General features: G+C 46.2%; 4 protein-coding genes, 1 long non-coding RNA gene and 2 pseudogenes across 8 annotated transcripts; 5 read left to right on the top strand and 2 right to left on the bottom strand.

Moving 5' to 3' along the window:
- Positions 1–1,559: 1,559 nt before the first annotated feature.
- Positions 1,560–5,786, top strand: LOC100827046 (selT-like protein). Of its 4 annotated transcripts, none has more exons than XM_010234211.3 (4): positions 1,560–1,814; positions 1,931–1,992; positions 4,168–4,483; positions 5,372–5,786. In XM_010234211.3, the coding sequence occupies exons 1-4, from the start codon at positions 1,638–1,640 to the stop codon at positions 5,552–5,554; spliced, it is 738 nt and encodes a 245-aa protein (XP_010232513.1). In that variant the 5' UTR covers positions 1,560–1,637; the 3' UTR covers positions 5,555–5,786. The 4 variants fall into 4 exon arrangements, with proteins under 4 accessions (XP_010232513.1, XP_010232512.1, XP_010232511.1 ...); XM_010234210.3 differs by having other exon boundaries at positions 1,560–1,820; XM_010234209.3 differs by having other exon boundaries at positions 1,561–1,814; positions 1,922–1,992.
- Positions 5,787–5,959: 173 nt separating this feature from the next.
- On the bottom strand, positions 5,960–8,244 carry LOC100844976 (GDSL esterase/lipase At2g40250). The gene is made up of 3 exons (XM_003567200.4): positions 7,461–8,244; positions 6,625–6,892; positions 5,960–6,468 (listed from the first exon to the last, which is right to left on the bottom strand). Exons 1-3 carry the CDS (start codon positions 8,106–8,108, stop codon positions 6,275–6,277), a joined length of 1,110 nt encoding a protein of 369 aa, XP_003567248.1. The 5' UTR covers positions 8,109–8,244; the 3' UTR covers positions 5,960–6,274.
- A 692-nt stretch (positions 8,245–8,936) lies between these two features.
- On the top strand, positions 8,937–9,072 carry LOC112271264 (annotated as a pseudogene).
- Positions 9,073–10,238: 1,166 nt separating this feature from the next.
- LOC100826738 (probable phytol kinase 2, chloroplastic) lies at positions 10,239–12,984 on the top strand. The gene is made up of 6 exons (XM_003564487.4): positions 10,239–10,651; positions 11,586–11,653; positions 11,724–11,855; positions 12,011–12,126; positions 12,465–12,579; positions 12,655–12,984. Exons 1-6 carry the CDS (start codon positions 10,328–10,330, stop codon positions 12,830–12,832), a joined length of 933 nt encoding a protein of 310 aa, XP_003564535.1. The 5' UTR covers positions 10,239–10,327; the 3' UTR covers positions 12,833–12,984.
- A 230-nt stretch (positions 12,985–13,214) lies between these two features.
- LOC100826425 (BAG family molecular chaperone regulator 4) lies at positions 13,215–16,462 on the bottom strand. Its single transcript, XM_003564486.4, has 4 exons — positions 15,947–16,462; positions 15,004–15,266; positions 14,762–14,908; positions 13,215–13,805 (listed from the first exon to the last, which is right to left on the bottom strand). The coding sequence occupies exons 1-4, from the start codon at positions 16,116–16,118 to the stop codon at positions 13,608–13,610; spliced, it is 780 nt and encodes a 259-aa protein (XP_003564534.1). The 5' UTR covers positions 16,119–16,462; the 3' UTR covers positions 13,215–13,607.
- Positions 16,463–17,108: 646 nt separating this feature from the next.
- On the top strand, positions 17,109–18,812 carry LOC112270960. The gene is made up of 2 exons (XR_002963680.1): positions 17,109–17,786; positions 17,918–18,812. It is a non-coding gene; the product is annotated as an uncharacterized LOC112270960 (long non-coding RNA).
- A 263-nt stretch (positions 18,813–19,075) lies between these two features.
- Positions 19,076–20,265, top strand: LOC112270763 (annotated as a pseudogene).
- Positions 20,266–22,944: the final 2,679 nt, after the last annotated feature.

Here is a 22,944-nt window from a genome sequence, read left to right as displayed (position 1 = left end):
GAACAGCGACTCCACGCTGCCCGCAACGTCATCCTAGAATACGTACTCATTCCGTTTCATAATTCTTGTCGAAATATTACATGTATCTAAATGTTTTTTAGGAATGGATACATTCATTTTTGGACAAAGTTGAGATAAGAATTATGAAACGGAAGTAGCAAGTGTTACGCGTGCACATCGACCGAGTAACCGACGACCGAGGCAACGGCCGGCGTCCGGCGACAACGACCGCTCGATCGATAAAAGGGAGGCGCTCTCGTCTGTGATGCCACCTATGGAACGCGACATGTGAGTGAGCCATGAAAACGTTCCCCCAAGTGAAGAACGTCTAGCGATGGTCTCGCGCCGCGCAGGGAAATTCTGAAAAGCTTCCGTGAGAATTCGCCATCCTCGTTTGCCTGCAAGGCTGCAACAGACCAGCATGGGGTAAAGTAAAAAACACGAGAAACGAATCGGTGCGAGAGCTACATCCTGTCCAGGGCAGCGAAGATCGGGCAGTATGAACCCAGGGGTTCTCAGCAGTCACATCGGCAGTTGGGAAGAAGCCAAATTTAAGGCTGCCTGCAATGGAGTGTACAATGGTGCTAGTGCTACCAAACCCCGCCCAGCAGGTGACAGCCACCCAACTAACCACTGACCTTTGCTCTTCTGGATGGTATTTGTGGATCTTTGGTGTCGCTGTACCTGTGCCTAACCTGAGCTCAAAAGCAGCAATCTGATGCAGTGATGCTGGCTGGGGCTCCACTTTTCGTGCTCCCTTTTTCTTTGGATGCCATCACCATGCCCTGTTCTTTGTCCTATTTTTTCCTTCTTTGGTGAAACACGGGGACGTGGTAGGGATTTAAACCGGTGGATTCGCATCTTCTGCCGTGGCATTTGGACGGGACGCACGCGTAAGCAGCAAGCTGCGTGGTCTGCCGTTGCATGTCACGTTCTCGTCGACGGGGGCTCGGGTCGGTGGCGGTCGCTCGTCCGGGCAGAATGACTTGGTCATGTGCGTCATAAAAGGATCTACTGTTGGTCTGTTGCTGCCATGCCCAGGCAGACGGCGCACGCAAGACGCAACCCTTGTAGTCAACCCTGCATTCACACGCGGCTCCATCGGTGTGACGCAATTGCGGCCTGATTCAATTCGAGGCGTGGGCCGTGGCCATTTAAGCCGGCCTCGAATGATTGAAGGCTGGATCAATCATTCAAGGCCGGTCCCTGCACTGGGCCATGTCGCCACTGTTTGGTTCCTCGAGTCTGTGCTCTGACAATCCCATCTACTGCAAATCCTTGACCTATTTGCATCACGACGTGATCTATATGCCTTAACCTCAACGTTGTCGCGATTGGTTTCTCGTTTGAAAAAAAATACAGAAGTGCTCGTTTTGGAATTTGGAGTTTGGATGAGTTCATCTATTTGGGCCGGGCCTACCGTATCAGCTGTGGACCGACATCACGCGGGCCGGACTGTTCCGGGCTGGACTATCGGCTCTGCCATCGAAAGCGCGGAGCCCAGCCCAGCCCGATGCGTCACACGAAAATTCTTGGCCCCTTGCGGTCGTCGTCGTCGAGTCCTTCGCTTCTTCCCTGCGTACAGTACTTCTCTTCCATCTGGTCAGGACGGAGCAGAGCTGAGCAGCGCAGCCGCCATGGACCGCGTGCAGCTCGTGCTCCTGGGCCTCCCCATCCTCCTCTTCTGCTCCGACGTCGTCACGCTCTTCGCGCCGCAGCCGCCGGCGGCCCCCAAGCCCGACCGCCACCACCAGCCGGCCTCCGGCGCCTTCCAGCCTGACGACTCCTCCCCCGGCGCCGCCGCGTCCGCGCAGGTTGCTGTAAGTCCATCCATCTGCTCGTTCCAGTGCCAATTCGGGTGCTGATCTAAACTTAACCGAGACGACTCATGTGCTTTCTCCTCCTGCTATATCTGGCGTAGGAGCCGCAGGTGGATGGACCTGGCTCGGGCACCACCGTCGAGTTGAAGTTCTGCGCCTCCTGCTCCTACAGGTAAATTCGCGTATATTTTGGATTCAATCATCAAATCAGACATCCAATCAGAGAGATTTTTTAGATTCCTTTAGCCGGATCTAGTGTTTCATCACCACTCCAAATTGGAAGGCCCCAAAGTAAGCACCTGTGTGTAATTTGATTAGTGTTGAACACCCAGCACATGATAACCAAACTTTACTTTCCTGAACTGACGCCTAGAGCTCAATCTTAAATGAGCCGTAATGATGGGAACTGACAGCAATTATCACTTCGTAGAACTTTCTTGATTACTGAGAGATCAAGTAAAGCCGAAATTATGATGCGTATTAGTTTTTTTTTTGAAACAGATGATGGATATTAGGTTACTGAATACTTGCAGATAACTGAATAAGTTAGAGGCTGTCAGATTTTTCTTTTGTTCTGTCTTCAACTTGAGTCAAGATATTTCCTCGATGACTTCTCCGTACCCTGTTCAACCGGTTTTTGCCAAGCGGATAACTAATGCTGGGAGAGAACACCACCCATTGATTTTCTAAAACTAGTTTTCTTGTTTATTTTTATGAGTTTCCCTCCAATTTCTCCTCATAGTGTTAGCTTTTAATTCGTCATTAGGGTGACATTAACATGCGGTGATCATGCTTAGAGCACCTTACCTAGAGAATTAGGAGATGTGCTTATGGATGATTGAAATGGAGATGTTATCCTGCTCAGTGCAGGCGTGAAGGAGAGGAGGCGTAGGGGAAGTAGTCGAAGTAGCAGGATGGCGTGTATGACGGCATCCCTCAGGTCTATATCAGCACTGGCCATTCACCAGATTAGACGTTGTCAGTGGCGGCGGTCTTCCTGATGGCTTCAGCGCACCACCTACGTCGTATGGGGTCTAAGGGATGAGGGGTTAGGCTAAACCACAGATCATCTCGCGAGGGTACCAGCCTCCCTTTTAATATTGCGCTATAGCACGGGGGACTGAAACCAAATTGGTTGGATGCCCCCGATCAGGGTGCTTAGGAAATGGGTGTGGCCCTTACAACTCTGATCTTTTCATTCAGCTGATTTTCAACCTCAACTTTAAAGACTTTAACTTTGTCCAGAGCTTCGGATTGGTCACTTATACGGTAAATGTAAAGGGGCCCAGATATGTCGGTGTGAATAAGTTCAACTTCAAGGACTCGTGTGGCTCTTACTGCTCCCTTAATAGATTTCACATGTTTGCCTTTAATGCACTCAATACACTTGTCCGCATCTGAGAAGTCTAATGGAAGAAGTATCTCGGTTTTAATTTTCATTGAGATAGGTCCAAAGGCACATTAGGACTAAGAAAGCATGCTTTGAGAGAGTGCTGAAGAAATTCAATATGCATAAGTGCTCTTCCTTACCTGCTCCCATAGTCAAGGGTGATATGTTTGTGACATTCCAACCATATTGCACTCATGTTATGAATGCATCAATTCCACCAGACATTGTTGGTGCACTCCCTAAGAAAGTCACTGCCAGGGGATTCCTTGGGGCAGTAGAGGAGCAATTCCAAGGCTCTGAAAACATTTATTCTCATTAGCTTTTTATGAAACTTCATGAGAAATATACCATTAATGGGAATGTTAGGGGGCTCATTTTGAGAACGGTGAATGTTAGGTTGTTAACCAGGAGATTATTGTTTCCAACACATACATCATTATTATCGAATCAGGATGCAGATTTCTTTCACAGCCACTCATGTTCAAAGGTTTAACCTCTTGTGAACATCTTATATGTAAGACATGTATCTGAGAATCAGCACGGGCTATTCACTTGGGAATGCTTCAAACTCTTCCCTGACCTTATTTGCAGCTACTTATGCTATTGGGTTATTGTATCCATAACTATTTGCTCAGTCGAAGCAAAAAGATGAAATTAATAACTATATAACTTTGTGGTCTTAGTTGTGGTGCCGAACAGGCATGTCGGCAAAGGTGAAATGAGGGAGGAGAGAAAATATGTGTGACATTTCTTCTTTCTGTGTAACAAAGAAGAAATCGAATGAAGTTAAAGCAACAGTTGTGTCTCTGTATGTTGGAGCAAAAGCTTCTTATCCACACGCTTCAATGAAAACAATATAGAGTAAATTATTTACATTTTCTGTGTATTTAATTTCTGTTGTGTCATGCTTTGTTTGTGAGCCTACTCTACTAAATAATTTCAATTCAAATTCTGCAGGGGAAATGCGATGACTATGAAGCGGATGCTGGAAACCTCATTTCCTGGGATTGCTGTCGTCTTGGAAAATTACCCTCCACCCTTCCCAAAACGTGCACTCGGCAAAATTGTACCTTTTCTTCAAGTTGGAGCACTAGCAACATTAATGGCTGGTGATCAGATTTTTCCTAGATTTGGAATGGTACCACCTCCTTGGTACTACTCACTGCGTGCTAATAGATTTGGAACAATGGCATCAGTTTGGCTGCTTGGCAATTTCGCTCAGTCTCTACTTCAAAGTTCTGGCGCGTTCGAAGTTTACTGCAATGGACAAATGGTATGTTGTACATACACTCTTTGCTGTATTATCATGATTAAATTGTGCAACTCATTGGACATTACTGTATGTAGTGGTAGAATAAAGCAAGCTTATTCTGCTTGCTACTTGCTATTGCACAGATAATAAGGGAAAGTTGTAGGATCATCTAGGGGTAATTCAAAGGATCCGGTAACACGTGCTCCCTGCTGAATAGAAAAATGATTTTTCCTTATGGAAAAATTAATGGAAAAAGGTTCTCATATTCGAGTCTTTTATGTGGCTGTAAATTTTCATGGAAGATACCGATTTTGCCGGTAATTCAAAGTGGAGCCCAGGAGCACGTGTTCCCTGGTGATTTTTTTTAACATTCCAGATACTGAAAAAATGTGAAAGAATGACACATGTACATTCCTGTGTCTTTTATATCCTTGTAAAGTTTCATGGAAAAAAATGTCTTGCTTCCTGTGTTAAAAGAACAAAATTACTAATTTGTCCAGAGCTCGAAAACATTCTTTTTTACATGTGAAATTTTCATGCATACAAAGTACACAACACCTAAGCGTTTATTCACCATAATGCAGAAGACTCTAACATGTACATGTCTAGAAAAACCGAAATTTCATGACACTTCTAATATTTTGTGCGAAATTACTGTTCCATCCTAAGATCATTTTGATGCATCTGGTCGCCTGTCGATAATATTCAGTACATCAGCCTGCTTTAAAATAACGGAGTGCTCTGTATAACCCCTAAAAGAGGATGTCCAATCTTTCTCAGGATTGCTTAAGACTTAAGTTTACTGTGTTTTAATCTTTCATAATTCTTGCTTACCAGAGCTGATTTTCTTGTGATGGATCATCTGGATTTATTATACTAATGCTAGTGAACTTCTGTCCACGTTTTCAGGTGTTCTCAAAATTATCTGAGCAGAGGTTTCCCAGTGAGTTTGAGCTACGGGAGCTCATTAGCAACAGATTATCAGATTCTCAACTTGGGAAAAATCTGGAAAGTATTCAGAATCTGGAAAATGTAGAAAATCTGGAAAATATTGAAAATCTGGAAAATGTCGAAAATCTGGAAAGTCAGTAAAATATCAAGACCCCACTCCCATGAGTTTGTGTGTTACATGGACAGAACTGAGTACCTAAAAGTTTCGCTTGTAACTCTCGTTGTTAATCACATACAATTATTTTACAGTTCTCTGCGAAAACATATTTATTTTGTAAATAACGTTCTGCCCTTGATAAAGAAATGTTTTACTATGGAATAACTCTTTGTAAGCGGTTTCCATATTTACCGGGACTATAACAGATTTGCCCTAGCTCCATCGTGCAGTGGAAAACAAATTATTTGCAGTGCTGTGCCTACATGTTAAATGTTGGACTAGAGTACTCGTTGGACAGTTGGACTACAAGGTACTCCGTATATGTTAGCTTCGTGATGGTAACCATTGCCTTAGAAATAATCGGGACACGGCACGGGGCATCTTTAATGTCACTGAAGCATCACCAATGGAACGATCTAGAAATTATGACGAAGTGTTACGGCTGAACGAACGGCCCATCTCCCAATCGTAAAAAAAAAAATTGCAACATTGAAATGATTTCGAATTCGAACCTAGGCTGGCTACCCCGAAAACATAATTTTTGTTGTGACTCTTTAAGCTGGCTTGAGTTGAAAGTACAATCTCTTAAATCCAACCATGCATATCTCCGTTTGTCACCAAGCTAGTACTCCAATACAGTAAGTATTACTGATGGGATTAGATTTGACACAAACTCTGCGAGGCTGCCTTAATTAAGCCGGCATTCAATTGTCGAACCGGAGGATGTTACTTCGCAGGAAGTGGTCAGCGACAGCTCTGTAGGTAGCCTGCGTGGGATGAACAGAGTCCCAGAACATGAACTCAGACGGCTTCGCGCAGGTCGGGACCAGATCCGTGCACAGAGGCCCCATCTCCATCAGCCCGCTGCCGCAGCAGCCCTTGGTCACCTCAGAAAAACCTGCAGCAGCCACCAAGGATTCAATACGAAGAACCAACGCTGTCAGAACTGCAGCTAGTGTGATGTCGATTCTGTACAGGTACAGCAATGCAGCTAGCCATGTGACGACATTGGATCGATCGATCGATGGGCTCTTCAAGTCTCGTTCGTACTCACCGTACTTGCCGGGGTGGTCAACCATGTCAAGGAGAGGGCTGTAGATGTCGGCGTACACGGCTCTCGCCCCGGGCGAGACGGACTGGAACCCAGCGAGCATGCGCTGGAGCTTTCCGTTGTAGCTCTCCGCCGCCGCGTTCTGCTCCTTGATGCAGCCGTCGGGCCTCGGCGGCTGCCGCAGCGCCGCCAGCGTCAGCTGCAGCGGGAGGCACCCGACTGGCGGCAGCCCCGCCACCAGGATCCTCCGGGCGCCCAGATCGTACATACTCTGCAAAAATCAGTTGGTAAATTAACCAGCAGGACCAGCTGCATTAACATTATGCTTTTGATCATTATGTGGTTAGGTGTGAATTCAGGAGAGCCATGATGGTAACAGAAATTAGACTCGATCGATGGTATTTTCTACTTTTCCAGATTCGCAAATCGCAATGGAGTACCAGGGATGAGCAAGATTGTTGCTTTTTGGAACGGAGCAGAGTGCGTGCCTAACTACGAGCGCTTCATGCGTGCGCGTTGAAGTTTGTCAGTAGCTGAGTGCTCTACCTTTCTTTCCTAGCAAGAGACAAGCACGATACTTGTCTGATTGTGCCTGTTCTCTTCCCCAAAATGTGGGGGCAAATTGCGATCACTCACCATCTACACGTCCCATTGAGGTATATCCAGCCTGGTGTCGCGACAACCGTTATCAATGCCCAGACTACTTCAACTAACCTCTCCATAAACTGTACTACTAATAATAAACAAAACTAACCTGATGACTCTTAATGAGTGGTACTGTTACACTACGTGCCAGCTTAGATCTTTATTCTCGTTTAGAATGAAATTGAAAAGAATACCTGAATGTGAGACCGGAGGTTGCCGATGAGGAGGTCATGGTACTGCTCGAGCGTGTACTTGCTCCTCCCGGACGGCAGCATGTAGTAGTTCATCATCATGTCGTTGGTCCCGGCAGACACGAGGAACGCGGCCTTGCCCACCACCTGGCTGGCCTTGGAGCCCCCCATCCTCCCGAGGAGCTCCCGGAAGTCGTCGAGCTGCGAGGCAAAAGTGGCGACTCCGGCGTTGGCGGCCGTGGCGTCGTCGAGGCCGGAGCCGCCGGACGCGAAGCAGACGCCAGTGGCGGCGGCGTCGACCGCGAGGCCGGCGCCGGAGCCGGAGCGGTACGCCGGGAGGAGCTCCTTGATGCCGAGCGCCTCCACGACGAAGTCCGTGAGGAGCTTCCCGTCGGAGAAGCGGCCCGTGGGCGCGCCGCCCGGGAACTCGCGGCCGTAGGGGGCGTGGTCGGCGCGGACCGCCGTGGGGAGGGCGTTGTTGTTGCCCGTGTCCAGCGTCGAGTCGCCGAACGCGAACACGGCCGGGATGTCGTAGGCACTGAGGCCCGTGGTCGCCGTGACGCTATGGTGGACGGCGGCGCCGGCGGCCGGGTAGAAGAGGAGGAGGATGCCAAGAAGGAAGGACGCGGCGAGCGTTGGCATAGGTGCCATTTTGCCAATGTCAGACTGACTGGTAAGGCCGGGGCGCGTGTGCACGGTGGACTTATTGTTTTTCGAAACCGAGGCAACGCGTTCTTGCTATCTATATATAGCGACCGGCTCGTGCTAGTGCCTACTGTCCGATGAGCCTGCAGAGTTGGCCATTCCGTTGCTGAGTAAGTATATACATCTACCAAGACTGTCATGGCCAGAACGGTAGGTCAGTTTTAAAGGAACAGTTATGCGCATTGCACAGTACAAGTTCGTTTTATATATTCGATCACTAAAGTGTTCTTGCAATCTCATCCTAATAATTAACACTGATGAGAACCAGGGATGAGAAGATGTCATTGGCGAGGAGAAGATCGACATTCCAAGTTAACTGGTCCGGCTCAATTTATGGGCAAATAACAAACTGAACATGGAACATCGGTGTATGTCGCCGTACATGGTACTTGTTCATAAGAAGAGGTGTGCGATGCTAGTTAGAAATCTTGATGAGCCCGTCTGTCGATCGAGCTGCCAACTAAAACACTGTGTAGATTCGACGTATATTTCTAAAACAACTCATCAGCTATAAATGGGCAGATGGGCTTCTTTTGCGGTGCTTTGATTAGATTCCTGAGCCTTCATGCGTGTGCAGTGTTCTTCGATGGCGGATACTCCTATGAAAGCCCATTCTGGTGGTTGTTCCTCAACCTGGAAGATCTTCAGGCCCACGAGATCCCGCATACCGCGGAGCTGCACCACGAGGCTCTTGTTTAGTACCACCTCGGCTAGGGGAGAACGCTGGGGCAGGCCAGCCCCCTATATAACAAGTCCTTGGTGCTCCGTTGCAAATTACATACCTGGACGGGGTCGACGGCCGATCATGAAGGGTCGTGGCCACATCAATGGCTCACATTGCACTTGCTGAGTGCGTTGGTCTACCATCTCCCCAAGTGGACGAGGGGGTACGCGTTCGCGAGGCCCCTGCCAACTTGTAAAACTAAATTTTTGTCCTTGGACATTCAGTGTTCGTCATAGAACCTGCTTTTTGCGGTTTATACGAAAATTTTGTTTGCACACAAATGTGCGCTGGCCCTGTGGACAATGTCTTCCGTTTGCCCTAAAATTTGTTAAATTGGTATCAGATGGGGGATTTTTTTGAAACATTAGTTGATGCCTGGTAGACCCAAGTTTAAGAAACAGCCATGACTGTAGCATAGCAACAATGCCATTTATGGTTCAGAAGACAAATTTCTTCTCTTTTAAGTTTTATCACACTCTTCATAAAATCGAAAATGCTGTAGCATCATGTAAGGAATAGTGAGTTGTACTATTGCAAAATGCGTATGCAACGTCCTTCAATAAATAGGGAGTTGTATTATTCGAAATGTCATCATGGAGGATGACCAATCCACCACAATTTAATCTCGTAGCTCAACCTTCTCCCTTCCTCTGCATTCTCGCTACGGTTCACCGCCGCACCATCCGTTCATCCCATTTCCCGTTGAAAGTTTGAGCTTTCCAATATTCATTAAATGAATAAAACAATTGCGAATATTTCAATGGATTGATCTCACATGGATCCTTGGTCAAGCACCAACGCTGAAACGTGTAATGCAATACTCGGTAAGCACGATCAAATCTAGAAGAAAATTTTGATTGCCAGAAGTTGATCTCGTTGAAACGCTCCCTCAAATTTCCTCTTCAAAATTTTTTTACTCATCTAACTTGTGAAATCTCTTCTCTAAAAGCTCGTAAAAATTGTTTGGAGGCGGGGACGCCCGGTATTCCCAACAGCTCACCGATCATTTTGCTGTTCTTTTCTAATTTCGTTTCCAACTGGCTTCTGCAAGTGCACATCTCGACATGTAAAACTATTGTCCACAAATTAGAAATGTTGTTGCTCCAATCATAACACTATTAAGTTTCATTGTACACTGCCGTAGAACTTTATTTATTGGCATATGAGAATTCAAAATCTGTTGAGTTTACTAGGCACTGTCTAGTGCGGAAAGAAAATAAAATAAACGAATGGCTGCGAATTTGTCTGAGTAGTCAAATTGGTAGCCAATTTTATTCTCCGAGGAATCCGTAGCCTCCCCATTCTGTTGATTTAGTTAAACCGATTTGTCCGGTTAGCAGCCAGATTAGTTAAAGCATCTCATTTTTCCTCCTCTCGTCTTCAAGTCTTCCGCCTTTTGTTTGTTTCTTACTCCGGCGGTCGTCGTTCCTGGACACGTGAAATGCTAAGTCTCAACGCCCATCCATTCACGCCGCCCTCCTCCCCGCTCTACTTCACTCGCCTCCGACCGAGACCCCTCTGCTCACCAACCAGCGCCGCGGCGTCCACCTCCACCTCATCCGCGCCGCCCTCTCTCCGCTTTCGCCGCCGCGGCTGCGCTGCCGACCGGAGCCGGAGCCGGAAGCCGACGAGGATGGCCGCGGTGGTCTCGCCTGGCGCCGGCGGCCTGGCCCACGACCTCGTGTCCTCGGCCGTAACGGCCGGCGTCGCCCTTGCCCTCCTCCGCTTCTTCGAGGAGCTCGCCAAACGCGGCGTCTTCGAACAGGTCACTTCGCTCTCGCTCGCCCCGAAATTTAACCGTCCCTATAGCGCGTCAAGTCACTGATTTCGTGCACTGATGCGTCCTCCGTCTTCCCGTTTGTGGTTTGTACTACTGCGGAAGTTCAGTAACATGGCAACACCAAGATGTCAACAGTAGCGAGGTTATACTGTTTTATTCTGTGAAATACAAGTTGCAAGCTTAGGTTATACTGCAAATCATTCGCTCGGTTCGTGCTTATGAAGCGATTTAACGCGGCTTGACGTAAGACAACTTATATGAAGAAAATTCTTAGTTCGACATGCTGAGTAGAAGTCTAGTAGCTGTTGTCAGTGTAAACAAAAAACACCATAGAGGTTTGTATAAATACAATGGTGAAGTATGTACATGAACTGCTCTATTTTGTAATTTTTGCAAGTAGCATGCACATGTGAAATTTTCACAGAGCTGCTGAATCTGATATAGGCTGCTGCTTTTGATACTTTGAAACTTGATGTTTCAAATGAGAGACTGAGGATTGATGAGATATCTACAGATCCTGCTATTGTGCAACATATTAAACATAGTTCCAAGTCTAATTACGAAGGGCCAAAATGAGCATGTTTGGGCCAAAATTAAGCATAGTTCCAACTTCCAAGATGTGTTTTAAGAAAGCTTCATGGACTGGGAATGAGAGGGGGTGTCCCTCCTGGCTTGCACATAGCTCCGCCACTGTCATGAGCTCTCTACAGATGCCATTTACGGTTGCCTGTACAGTATAGTAGGAGAGTATGTAGACTTCCACACAACGGCTAATACAATAGGCCAGGTTGTACTTTTGACAATAAAATATATTGAAACATGTAAAATATCGATGTATGAGTGTCATTTTTCTACTGAAATTTGTAACTTGGTGATGCCAGACATTTTGTATTGATGAATGTCTTCTCTTTGCATGCAGAAACTCAACAGGAAACTTGTGCACATAACTATCGGGATGGTATTCTTGCTCTTTTGGCCTCTTTTCAGGTAATTAGATTTTGAATTGCTCCTGTCAATGTAAATCATCATCTTCGTGTAATACTAATGCTTTATGCAGCTCGGGAAGGTATGCTCCTTTCCTGGCTGCACTTGCACCAGGGATTAATATTGTAAGGATGCTTCTACTGGGTTTAGGAATAATGAAAAATGAAGCCATGGTCAAATCAATGAGCCGGTCTGGAGACCACAGGTTGCACACCTAACACATACCAAGATTTGGTTATTCAATACACATCCTAATTTTATTGAGATTCTCCTGTTCTTATTTTTCTATGTCAAATTAATTGTTGTTTGCTGCTGTTTCAGTTTTTGATTCATTTGTAACTGTATTTCTCTTGAACACAGGGAACTTCTCAAGGGTCCATTGTATTATGCTACCACCATAACCTTTGCCACTTCTGTGTTATGGAGAACATCTCCAATTGCTATAGCACTTATCTGCAACTTATGTGCCGGAGATGGTACGTGCATATATCTCAATTGGCCCTGTGGATCCTAGAATAAATCTATTCTGTGTACCTTAATCTGCTGCCTCCTTCACAGTGACTGAAAACTGTATGACAAATAATTTTGCTGCACCATTATAACCTTGCTATTTCAACTAGTTCCATACTCTAAAGATGAGATGTAATATAGTTCGGTTCAAAAAAAAAAAGATGTAATATAGCTGGTCACCCTTTGCTGATGACCTGATGTTATTCTATAAACTTCCTGGTATAGCAGACATACACTAAAGATGAGATATAATATAGCTGGTCACCCTTTGCTGATGACCTGATGTCGTTTTATAAACTCCCAGGTATAGCAGACATAGTGGGGAGACGTCTAGGGAAAGACAAGCTTCCATACAACCCCAACAAGTCATATGCAGGAAGCATAGCGATGGCTGTGGCTGGTTTCTTGGCTTCTATTGGGTAATTACTCAATGGGACCTGTCACCGCATCCTTATATGTGCTTTGTTTGAATCATTCACTCTCGTTTTTTTCAGGTACATGCATTACCTCCACACTTTTGGTTTTATTGAGGAAAGCTGGAACATGGCTTTTGGCTTCCTTGTGGTCTCCGTAGCCGCAACACTTGTAGAGTCGCACCCCATCAGCACAGAACTGGATGACAATTTAACTGTTCCACTGACATCATTCCTAGTCGGTAGCCTCCTTCTCTGATGAGGTGGTCTGTGCAGTGTTCATCGTTCTTGCAATCGAAAAAACAAAATCACTATGAGTTCCTACATGTAGATGATTATCAACAAGTCGTGGGGAAAAATATGTTGTGAATGGGTGCTTAGTTGCTTACACGTAAGAAAAGAAGTGTCCTCTGTCGGCTGCATCACAAATTTGGGCATGCAAAGTAATCTCCTAACGAGGGTCAGCTCCTGCAGCAGCGCGGACAGGAACAAAAACAGTAGATAATCTGTTCAGTAGTAGAGCGCGGCGAGCTAGCGGGACATGTTCAGTTACTATTTGTCCTTTAGCTGCTGATAAACTACGAGCAGATGGAATCAATTAACCGAAAGCAGATGAAACGTAAGGTGAACTGCATGTTACATAAACAAGAGATTCATAGTTGGCTTTTGTAAGCAGATCTCGACTCGGTTCTTGCCTAACATAGTCGTCCTGAAGCATAGCATGACTTCAGGCCTGTCTCTGTATATTTTTACACAAGCACAACACGAAGCGTGGCACATGATTGAAATTAAGGTACTCTTAGCGGAGCAAAGTTTGTCAGGCAATGGAGTAGCCATGGCAACAGCAGACTGAAAACCTAAAAGCATAGCAACAAAACAATTCACCTGAATCGTCTCGTGACACCTCACAGGCAATGATGTAGCAAGAGACATCAAACTTCATACATGTACACAACAGCTTCATGCCTGTGAAAAGGCTTCACACGAACCGATCTCACAAGTTATACCATACATTGAGAAAGTAGAATCTGATGCTAGTCGAACTGCTCCCAGTCAGTGTCATTTTGAGTAGAAGAAAACCGCGGTGGTGGCGCATTTAAGCTGCCCATGCCGTTGTCGAATGTCTCCCACTGTGTTGTCACGGAAACAGATTTGTTGCTATCACTGAAAGGGTTTGCATTCCTTGCCTTCAGCTTGTCCAAGGTTTCAACAAGATTTTGAACTCGGCGCACCTAGAAAATTCAACACAACATTGTATGAGTTATCATTTCTGCGATGCTAATGTACACAAAATAATCTTACAGTTAGATAAAACCTCCAGAATAACTAAAGATATAGAAATACTCTTGAATGAAGAATCAGAGGCATCCTTTTCTGGTGAGAGCGTTGAAGATTTCATTCAACATAGCTGAGAAGCTACTAACATGCGATTCGAATGGCAAATGTTCCACATATGTTCTATCAAGACTTACAACCTACGGTCCTATAAGCGCGACTCACATATTGTATCATTACAGATATTGGTTTGCCTGGTATGAGAAAATCTCCAACGTCAGGATAGATATGTTTTAACTGTGCAAAACATCATGATGTACTTGGTACTGGACTATTAGCATCTCTTGTATCACTTATCTTCACTCCTATAAAAGACTCAATTGGTGGCGGGATCCGTCACCTTCAGATTGTGTCACTTCATTTTGTTTACATCACTTGTTTGTCAAATGGTGTTTCCATCACTTGTTGATTTAGCACAAATCATTGAGACGGGAACGAATATGGATTATATGATCTAAGATAGATAACAGTACACCATTCTTTTTAAACAAATTTTCTTAGTCCGTAGCAACGCACACTGGCAGGAATAATGTAATACTCCCTCCGACCGGAATTACTTGTCGAAATATTACATGTATCTACATGCTTTTTAAACATAGATACATCCATATTTGGGCAAATTTGAGACTAGTAATATGGGTCGGAGGGAGTACTACTTTTCATTTGAATCAAATAGAATGGGGAAAAAAAATTGAGCAAGAAAATGCGATGGATAATATATAACTGAAATAATCTATCTCGAGTCTTGACTTGCATCTCAAGTGTTTTAGTCCCTATCAATGTTTATACTTAAGCATGTATTTGTGACAACTCAGGATTAATCAGGTTCTAAAAGTAACAGTGACCATCGTACCTCAGCCTTCCTCTGTGCCCTTGCTTCTCCCTCTGCTTCTATGCCATCGAGTTTCAGCAGCTGCACCATAAGCAGCTCCGTCAAGACAACGAATTCTTTATCCTCAACCTTTCTCCCTGCAAGCACGCTCTTCTCCAAATCACACACCTATCATAGAAAAAAACCCAAATAGATGCATTAATACAGTGATACATGAAGCAACGATGTAATACAACCAAGTGGGTCAAGTATTGTTCCTTCACCTTAGCAGAGAGCTTGTCAACTTCAGATCTGACACGCACAACAGCCTCACAAGCCCTCATCATGCTCTCATCCATCATAACTGGCTCGACCTTCTGCTCCACATTGGCAGGGATATGTTTCTCAAGCAGAAGCAGCTTTGATCCATCCTTGGCCCCTGCTGCGTGCAGGAAGTCATCATCACTCTTCTCCTTCCCACGGAAGAAGAGCCTCTGCCTCTCAGGCTCCAAGCCAGTGGCTTGGGAAAGGACCCTCTTCAGTTCACCTTTATACAAAATTGAGATTAGTTTCAACCACTCTATTACTAGAATAAGCTCGTTCAAGCAAATGGATTGGATGTTACTCCAACTACTCAACCCAAGGACCGACAAGTCCCTATCGATCATAATAACTGAACAGTTGAGTATAATGCAACAGTAAATCAATAGTTAATTGTGTCCCTAATGATGAGCGAATGGGACTACATGACTGATTGCTCTGCATTGTAGCAAGGTGAAACAGGTCATGCACCAATGTACGTCAACTACTCTACTTGGCACAGTGCAAGATTAGTAGTTGCATAGCAAGCCCAGGATACATGTGCAGTTGTCTCTGCTAAAAAACTTTGCATGCAGGGATTTATGTTCCATGCTTGCTTGGTCAACAATCTGATCCCTAGAAAACAAGAATTATGTGATTTCGTGCAAGTACTACTTCACAAAATTGCCAGTTGACCGGTCAAAATCCAAGCTCAATGCAACTAAACAATACGACAACAGCCGGCCAGCGGCGTAGTTGTGGACGGCAATTCGCCACGCACTTGCCGGGCGAGCATCGCAGCACGGCCACATCTCAAATCGGAGCCGATCACGAGACATCTCCCTTCCTACGTATCATCTCAACACTAACAAGCTGACCGTGGTTACTAATCGCGGGGGCGTCGGATCAGAGAGGCGGCGGACGTACCGAAGGTGGCCTGCGCCGGCACGAGGACGTCGCGCAACGTGGGGCCGTGGGAGACCCTGAGCCTGACGGCGGGGCCGTCGTCGCCGTCCCTGCGCTGCACCAGCATCCCGCCAGGCCGTACCTCCCAATCGCCCTCCTCGGCCTCCCTCGCGCCCGATCTGCCGCCACCCATCACCGCCGGCCCAGCGCTTTTATGGCCCGCCCCCCGCCCGACCCACCGATTCGGTTGCCCCAAAAAGCCGAAAGCGACGCGCGGAGGGAAGGGAAAGGAAGGAGGTTGGTGGCGCGTGGCTTTTGCGAAGGGTGGGAGGCCGGCTTCCTTCCCTCCCGGAGAAGCAAGGAGGGGAACGAACAACCAAAACCAAGGGAAGACGGAGGCGGCGGGATGGGGCAAGAGTAGTAGAAGGAGGAGTTGTCTTGCGATGCGAGTAAGATTTTCTCCGAGGAGGCTGGTGTGGTGTGGTGTGGTGTGTTACCCAAGTAGTACAACTTTGGATTCTCGGGAGGCGCAGGGCGGTGGGGGAAACTACTGGCTCCGGCTGGGCTGGATGGATTGGATGTCGCGTGTGCTGCTGGCTGGCTCGTGGGGCCACGGACGGTTTGTGGTCGCCTCTGCCCTGGCTTTGGTTTGGGCTGGGGTTCGCTTGGGCCCTGACGTACGGGCTCGTGAGTCGTGACACGTTTCCTGGCGACGTCTAGGCTAGCAGCACCGAGTCGAACAATCCACAATCTCGTCAAAGGCTCGGTGGATTTGGTAAGCACCGGAATGGATGAGACCGAGAATTCGTAGCAGCGTGAGATTGGATGTTCCAGCTTCCGGCACGAAAATGCTCGTGTTATCTGTGGGAACCGTGGAGAAGGTTCGGCTGGATTTTTCGCTTTGATGAAAGGAGCACCCTATAATGACGGAAGCCTTACGTGGAGCGTCGTGGACCAAACATTGTGTCCAATAGCGAAAGCACAAACCATGTTCCAAACAGGCTTAAAATATATTCTGCTCGAGAAAAATGTGTTCGATGCTCACCTGCCTTAGGCCTTTTCTCCGTGTACGGAGCGGACCGCTTTTTTTCGTATGGATCGGTTCATGCCACGGGAGCAAGCCGGTGCAAACTTTTAAAAACATGGATCGGTCAATAGATATGTACCATGCAAACTTCACACAGCACAATAAAAAAATGTATTACATGGCCCCACCATACCAACCGATAACGGTTGCTTTCATGCCCAGCTACTAGTATTGGCCAATTTCACCACGGCAATTCCTTCACCGATCAAGACACATTAAAAAATATGACCGTTGGTTGTTTACAGCACATTTTTTCTGCCCAAATAAAAAAAATACAATATTATTCATGACCGTCGTATCAATGTACAATATAAAACCCAAACTGGAGCACTCCTCTTCTTCAACATCGCCAAAAGATCTGCTTGCTAGCCATGGAGCACTCTTCCTCCTCTAGTTTCACCAACATGCTCACCTCCAACTTGGGCGCAGAATCACAAAATCCAAACAACGAGCACCACCAAAATTACCCACCATCAGAAGATCCAAACAACCAACACCAATATTACCCAACATCTTATTTTCCCATGAATCATCCACACCAACAGTTTAACCCAAGTTTTCGCCCTTTGTACCCACCACCCTACAACCCATATGGAGCTCAATCAATCTTTCATCAAGTGCCATCAACACCAAATTATCAAGGTTGTTACCAAGGTAACGTGGGTCAATACCCACAGGGAGTGTATGGATCTCCTGCTGCATCAATGGGCTTCTTTGGAGCTCCTAAAGGAAGTAGTCCAATGGGATCACCATCTCCCATGTCCATGTCACAAGGTACACCAGCATCACAACCTGTAGGCATTGAAGAATCTAGTGAGAGTAGTCTCGAAGCTAGTGAAAAGAAAGGAGAGCGTCGTAAGTGGAGTGAACAAGAGAATATACGGTTAATTAGTGCATGGCTGCAGAATTCTAATGATCCAATTGATGGCAATAGCAAGAAAGCGGAGAGCTATTGGAAGCAAGTTGTAGCAGATTACAACAAGAATTCAACAGAAAAGGAGAGAAGAACAGCTGCACAATTGAAAACTCACTGGGCCACAAACAGCCAACTAGTTTCAAAGTTCAATGGATGTTGGAATGTTTAGAAGAACACATATTCTAGTGGATAGAGTGATGATCAACTTATGGATCGTACGCGTGCAGCCTACATGAAACTTATGAAAACTAAGAGGCCTTTTGCATTAGAACATTGGTGGAAAGCTGTGAAAGACCAGAACAAATGGAAAAGAGTTTTTGGGCGTGAAGAGATGAACAAAAGAAACAAGTTAAATGCCTCAGGAGCTTACTCTCCTCCAAATGAAGACCACGATGATGATCCTGTAGAAATTCCCCAACCGCAAGGACAAAATTCAGCCAAGGCGCAGAGGAAGGGAAAAGATAAATCAACCTCGCAATCTTCTGAATGACAGTGTGCAACTATTCAATGATCTTCAGCTTCGAAAATCCATTGCAGCTGAAAAAATGGCAGAAGCAACGTTTATTCAAGCAGAAGCTGAAAGAGATCGAGCGGTAGCTGAAAAAGAGAGAGCTGGAGCAGAAATGAGAGAGGACAAATAATGAAAAACTGAGCAAATACATGGAGTGATAAAGACTCTTCACACTACACTGAAGCTCAAAAGGCTCGACATGAACGCTTGCTTGATCACTTAGCTAAGGATTTGGCCATTGGAGATAATTAGGAAAAACATTGTATCTTTCCTACCTGTATGACTTAGTGTACTACTTTTTATGTCTTGTAGTTTAAGTGTAACATAGGTAGCATGAAGTTGTTCTATAGCATGAATAAATTGTAACTTCTGATATTATGTATTGGATTGGTCATTATTTTCAATATAAAAGAAATACCTAATTGCATACAGCATGAGCCAAATAAATGAAGCAAACATTGCAAGATAACTTCTGGAAAAAATAAAATATGAAATAAGACAACTAGTTGTTGAAAACTAGCCGTTGGAAACTAGCTGTTGGAGACTCTCATCTACAAATAGAGGGGGAGGGGCCATTCTGGACACACAAGCCCCAGTACACTACTTCATCAGCCACCAACCATCTCAGTAGGAAAGATGTCCACAAACTCAAATCCAAACTCTGATATTCCCAATGACTCTATCACCTATACAAGCATCAATGGATTCTTTTGGGACTTCATGAATAATCCAGAAGAGGCGCAGATTGAAGCACAAATTCGAGCCCAGATTCAAGCTCAAGAGGCAGGAGCATCTAATCAGCACAGGCATTTCCCTCGAAGACACATTGAAAGAGATCGTGAAGCTACTCATCATCGGTTGTTGGATGATTACTTCTGCGACAATCCAGTCTATGATGATAAATAGTTTCGTCGCAGGTATCGCATGAGAAAGCACCTATTTCTACATACTGTGCTTTTAAGTGATTGGGATCCATATTTCACCCAAAAGTGTGATGCATTTGGCAAGCTTGGTTTTTCATCCTTGCACAAATGCACTGTTGCCATGCGAATGCTGGCATATGGAACCCCCGCGGATATGTGGGATGAGAGCATGAGAATGGCTAAAAGCACAATTATTGAGTGCTTGACCAAGTTCTGTAGAGGCGTGATGGCAGAGTTTGGGGAGAAGTATCTACGAAGACCCACTAATGAAGATACACAAAAACTACTTCATGTAGGAGAGGCTCGTGGCTTTCCTGGCATGCTAGGAAGTCTTGATTGCATGCATTGGCAATGGAAAAATTGTCCGGTGGCATGGAAAGGAAAATATACTCGTGGTGACCATGGAGTGTCCACCGTCATGCTCGAAGTTGTTGCCTCCCATGATCTATGGATATGGCATGCATTTTTTGGTGTTGCTGGATCAAACAATGATATCAATGTCTTACACCAATCAAGTTTGTTCACACAAGTACAACAAGGCAGAGCTCCGGAGGTTCAATATGTGTGGTCAATGGCAAAGATTATAATTTGGGTTACTAACTAGCAGATGGAATTTACCCAGAGTGGGCAACCTTCGTGAAAACAATACCCTTACCTCAAAGTGACAAGCACAGACTATTTGCACAGAAACAAGAAAGCATCAGAAAAGATGTAGAGCGTGCTTTTGGTGTTTTGCAAGCTCGTTTTGCCGTCGTGCGGACTCCAGCACGTGTGTGGCAAGAAGAAACACCTGCTGAGATCATGTACACATGTATTATATTGCATAACATGATCGTTGAGGATGAGAGGGATTCTTATGGGGTTCGCTATGTGTCGTACCAGTGGCCCATGGGGTCCCACTAATACGGAACGCGTGGGTCGTCAGTGACGGAGCCCCATCAGGAAGGACTCCCGGGAAGCGGCGAGCCCGGGAAGCCTGCCTCGAGGAGACGACCCCTAGCGAAGCTAAAGCTAAGGGCCGAGTACAAGATGCTCTCGGGAACTCCGGTCCCGGGAAGCCGAAGGAACGCCTCCGGGTAACTAGCAGGTGCGCTAGCCGGGAAGGTGCACCCCAGCAACCCGCGCTCGGGCATGCAGGCGGGACCCGCAGAACAGTGAAGACAGGACAAGACGGCAGGCGCAGTGCATTTAATGCACCAACAGGAGTCTTATCGGCAGGCCTAGGCTTGTTGAGCAAGGCTAGGGCGACTACCCTACGAACTATTTTTTGTACCGTGTACAGTGGACTGGGCGCTGCATGGCGTCCAGCGCGGATGAGTAAAATTGTATTCCATGCGGCCGTGACACGCATCTAGGGGACGTGTCACGTTGCATGCATAGACACCTGTGGTATCCCCTTGTCTATAAAAAGAGGGCCAATGCCACCGGTCAAATGGTTGAGCTCAGTTGGAACCTGAGTGAGTAGAACATAACACAACGATCACACTAAGTAGCCAACCCGAGAATCTCCCGGGTGATCTGTACGCACTCAAACTTGTGAATATAACTCAGAGCAGGACGTAGGGTATTACACCTCTGGGTGGCCGAACCTGGGTAAAAATCTCTTGTGTCTACACTTCGTGTCCATCGCCACGCCGGCGATCGCCGGAGCGATCACCTCGCCCTCCACCGAACCAAAAAGGGGCTGCTCGGCATCCCCGGTGCCGGAGACCGTGCTCCGACACCATGACTATGACTATGATCAAGGAATTACACCCACACCATTGATTGGATTTGGACTTGGGCCAGTTAATGCATTTGCAGCAGTACTTGAAGCGGGAGAAAATATAAGAGATCGTGCAATACATCGTCGTCTCAATGATGACTTGGTGGAGCATATCTGGCAGCGCTTTGGAGATAATGAAGCTTAGAATATTTAAATTCATATCATTGTAGCTTTAAATTATGCGTCTTATTGTGCCTTTCTATAATTCATTGTACCCTTAATTTATGTGCTTTTACCATGCCTATTGTATAATTTTGTAATTCACTTTGTAAATTCCTAAATTCAATTCGAGTTTCTGCCCATGTCGATCTCTCTCCCTCTCATCGCTGCGTGGACGCCCGCATAGGGCGGCTCTCCTCCCAAACCGCCGCCGGAGACTCACCTCCCTCAGTTGGTTCTCCTCAAAATCCCAAGTTTCAGGCAACTCTCTAGGAGGCTAGATCCGTATGGGGAAGTGGAAGAGAAAAAACCAGAGAGATTTGAGAAAGAGGAGTACGCCGCCTGAGATTGGGGATGATACGGGTAGGGAGAAAATATCGCGCGAAGGAAGTAGAGCATTCTGGACGGACGGAGTTTTCTAATCATGGGTGGGTCCTACTCCAAAGTATGGTCCGACGCATACACGCTGTGAGAATTTCGGTTTTAAGGATCGGTGTTTCCGGCTGCTACGTGGCAGAGCAAATGCAGAGTATGGTCCGACCATACAAAGGCCTTAGTCGGTGCCCCTGGGAGGTCTTGCCCTTTCCGTACAACGCCACCTGCCTTCTGCCGCATCCCTACCTCATGCGGTCGTGTCGACCTCCTGCAGTTTGCTACAACACACCCAGACACTTGAGCCGATGAAGATGCCACCCCGCCGTGGCAAGCAGACTCGACCTATGGGTAGAGCGTGCAGTTACTTGATAGGTAGAGAGTGCGGGTTGAGATGTCTTGCACCCTGAGCGTGTCGCGCGGCGGCCCACGCCACCACACTGTTGTCCTACACCAATTTATGATGTTTGAAGGGTGGATATAGCAGAATGGATTTACTCCATAACATTTAGACGCTCTTCTCTAAAAGAGAGAACAGACTCCACAAAGGTATTTTTCCGCTCAAGTTTAACCGATCGATCGAGACAATGCAACTCACGAACTCAGCTGGTCGAAACGACCTCTTTTCTTTACTTCTCAAATTCTTCGGTTAGACCGTGCTCTATCTTGAAAGATTTGGCACTGCTGCAAACTTTGGCTTGCAGTGCATCAGGTGCACGATAATCAGCATTCGTTTGTGGCCCAAAACAGGGCTACTCTTTTCATTACTGAAGAAATAATGGAACTGCTCTTGGTGCTTTGCAGTCCCTGATAACTTGCCAAAAATTGACAAGGCCCACAAGCTGACCGCTCAATCGATTAGAGCATAACTGGTTCCGTATGATTAACGTGGACGTGGTTGCGCCGAGCCACCGACGCCCATGACATGTGGCGTGTGGCCCCAACTAAATTATGAATTCCACCGGGCCAATGTGATATCCGCACTGTTGATGAGCCATGACATGTGGACTGCACGTACACGGACGGATCACGGATGGACACTTCTGTTGGTGGACAATATTGCCATACATCGAAGGTCGAGAATAAAACAAGTTTCATCGAGGGATGGGAGCAGGATTTTAGACTAATCTTTAAAATTTTAAATCAAATTTTGAGCAATTTTAAAACTAATAAATCTCTAATAGTCTAGTCCAGAATCTGAAAAAAAATGAGCGGGATCTTTCTTATTTGTTTTACAGCAAAATTAGCGGGTGACCCACGCAGATTGCGCGGCTAGACTTTTACAA

The sequence above is a fragment of the Brachypodium distachyon genome, chromosome 2 (genome assembly GCF_000005505.3).
Source record: "Brachypodium distachyon strain Bd21 chromosome 2, Brachypodium_distachyon_v3.0, whole genome shotgun sequence".
In the NCBI taxonomy this organism is placed as follows: domain Eukaryota; kingdom Viridiplantae; phylum Streptophyta; class Magnoliopsida; order Poales; family Poaceae; genus Brachypodium; species Brachypodium distachyon.
The sequence above is the reverse complement of the archived record's forward strand: the minus strand, read 5'-3'. Positions and strand labels throughout refer to the sequence as shown.

Bases quoted from the DNA above. Each gene is read 5' to 3' on its own strand.
- LOC100826425 (XM_003564486.4), bottom strand. From the start codon at position 16,118: ATGGGTGGCGGCAGATCGGGCGCGAGGGAGGCCGAGGAGGGCGATTGG. The intron at 14,909-15,003 runs GTGAAGGAACAA...TTTCTATGATAG, and splicing joins TTGACAAGCTCTCTGCTAAG to GTGTGTGATTTGGAGAAGAG. The intron at 13,806-14,761 runs GTACGATGGTCA...TGAATTTTCTAG, and splicing joins GGGCACAGAGGAAGGCTGAG to GTGCGCCGAGTTCAAAATCT.
- LOC100826738 (XM_003564487.4), top strand. From the start codon at position 10,328: ATGCTAAGTCTCAACGCCCATCCATTCACGCCGCCCTCCTCCCCGCTC. The intron at 11,654-11,723 runs GTAATTAGATTT...TGCTTTATGCAG, and splicing joins CTCTTTTGGCCTCTTTTCAG to CTCGGGAAGGTATGCTCCTT. The intron at 12,580-12,654 runs GTAATTACTCAA...CGTTTTTTTCAG, and splicing joins GGTTTCTTGGCTTCTATTGG to GTACATGCATTACCTCCACA.
- LOC100827046 (XM_003564488.4), top strand. From the start codon at position 1,638: ATGGACCGCGTGCAGCTCGTGCTCCTGGGCCTCCCCATCCTCCTCTTC. The intron at 1,993-4,167 runs GTAAATTCGCGT...CAAATTCTGCAG, and splicing joins TGCGCCTCCTGCTCCTACAG to GGGAAATGCGATGACTATGA. The intron at 4,484-5,371 runs GTATGTTGTACA...CCACGTTTTCAG, and splicing joins TTTACTGCAATGGACAAATG to GTGTTCTCAAAATTATCTGA.
- LOC100844976 (XM_003567200.4), bottom strand. From the start codon at position 8,108: ATGGCACCTATGCCAACGCTCGCCGCGTCCTTCCTTCTTGGCATCCTC. The intron at 6,893-7,460 runs GTATTCTTTTCA...TGATTTTTGCAG, and splicing joins ACCTCCGGTCTCACATTCAG to AGTATGTACGATCTGGGCGC. The intron at 6,469-6,624 runs GTGAGTACGAAC...TGGCTGCTGCAG, and splicing joins TGACCACCCCGGCAAGTACG to GTTTTTCTGAGGTGACCAAG.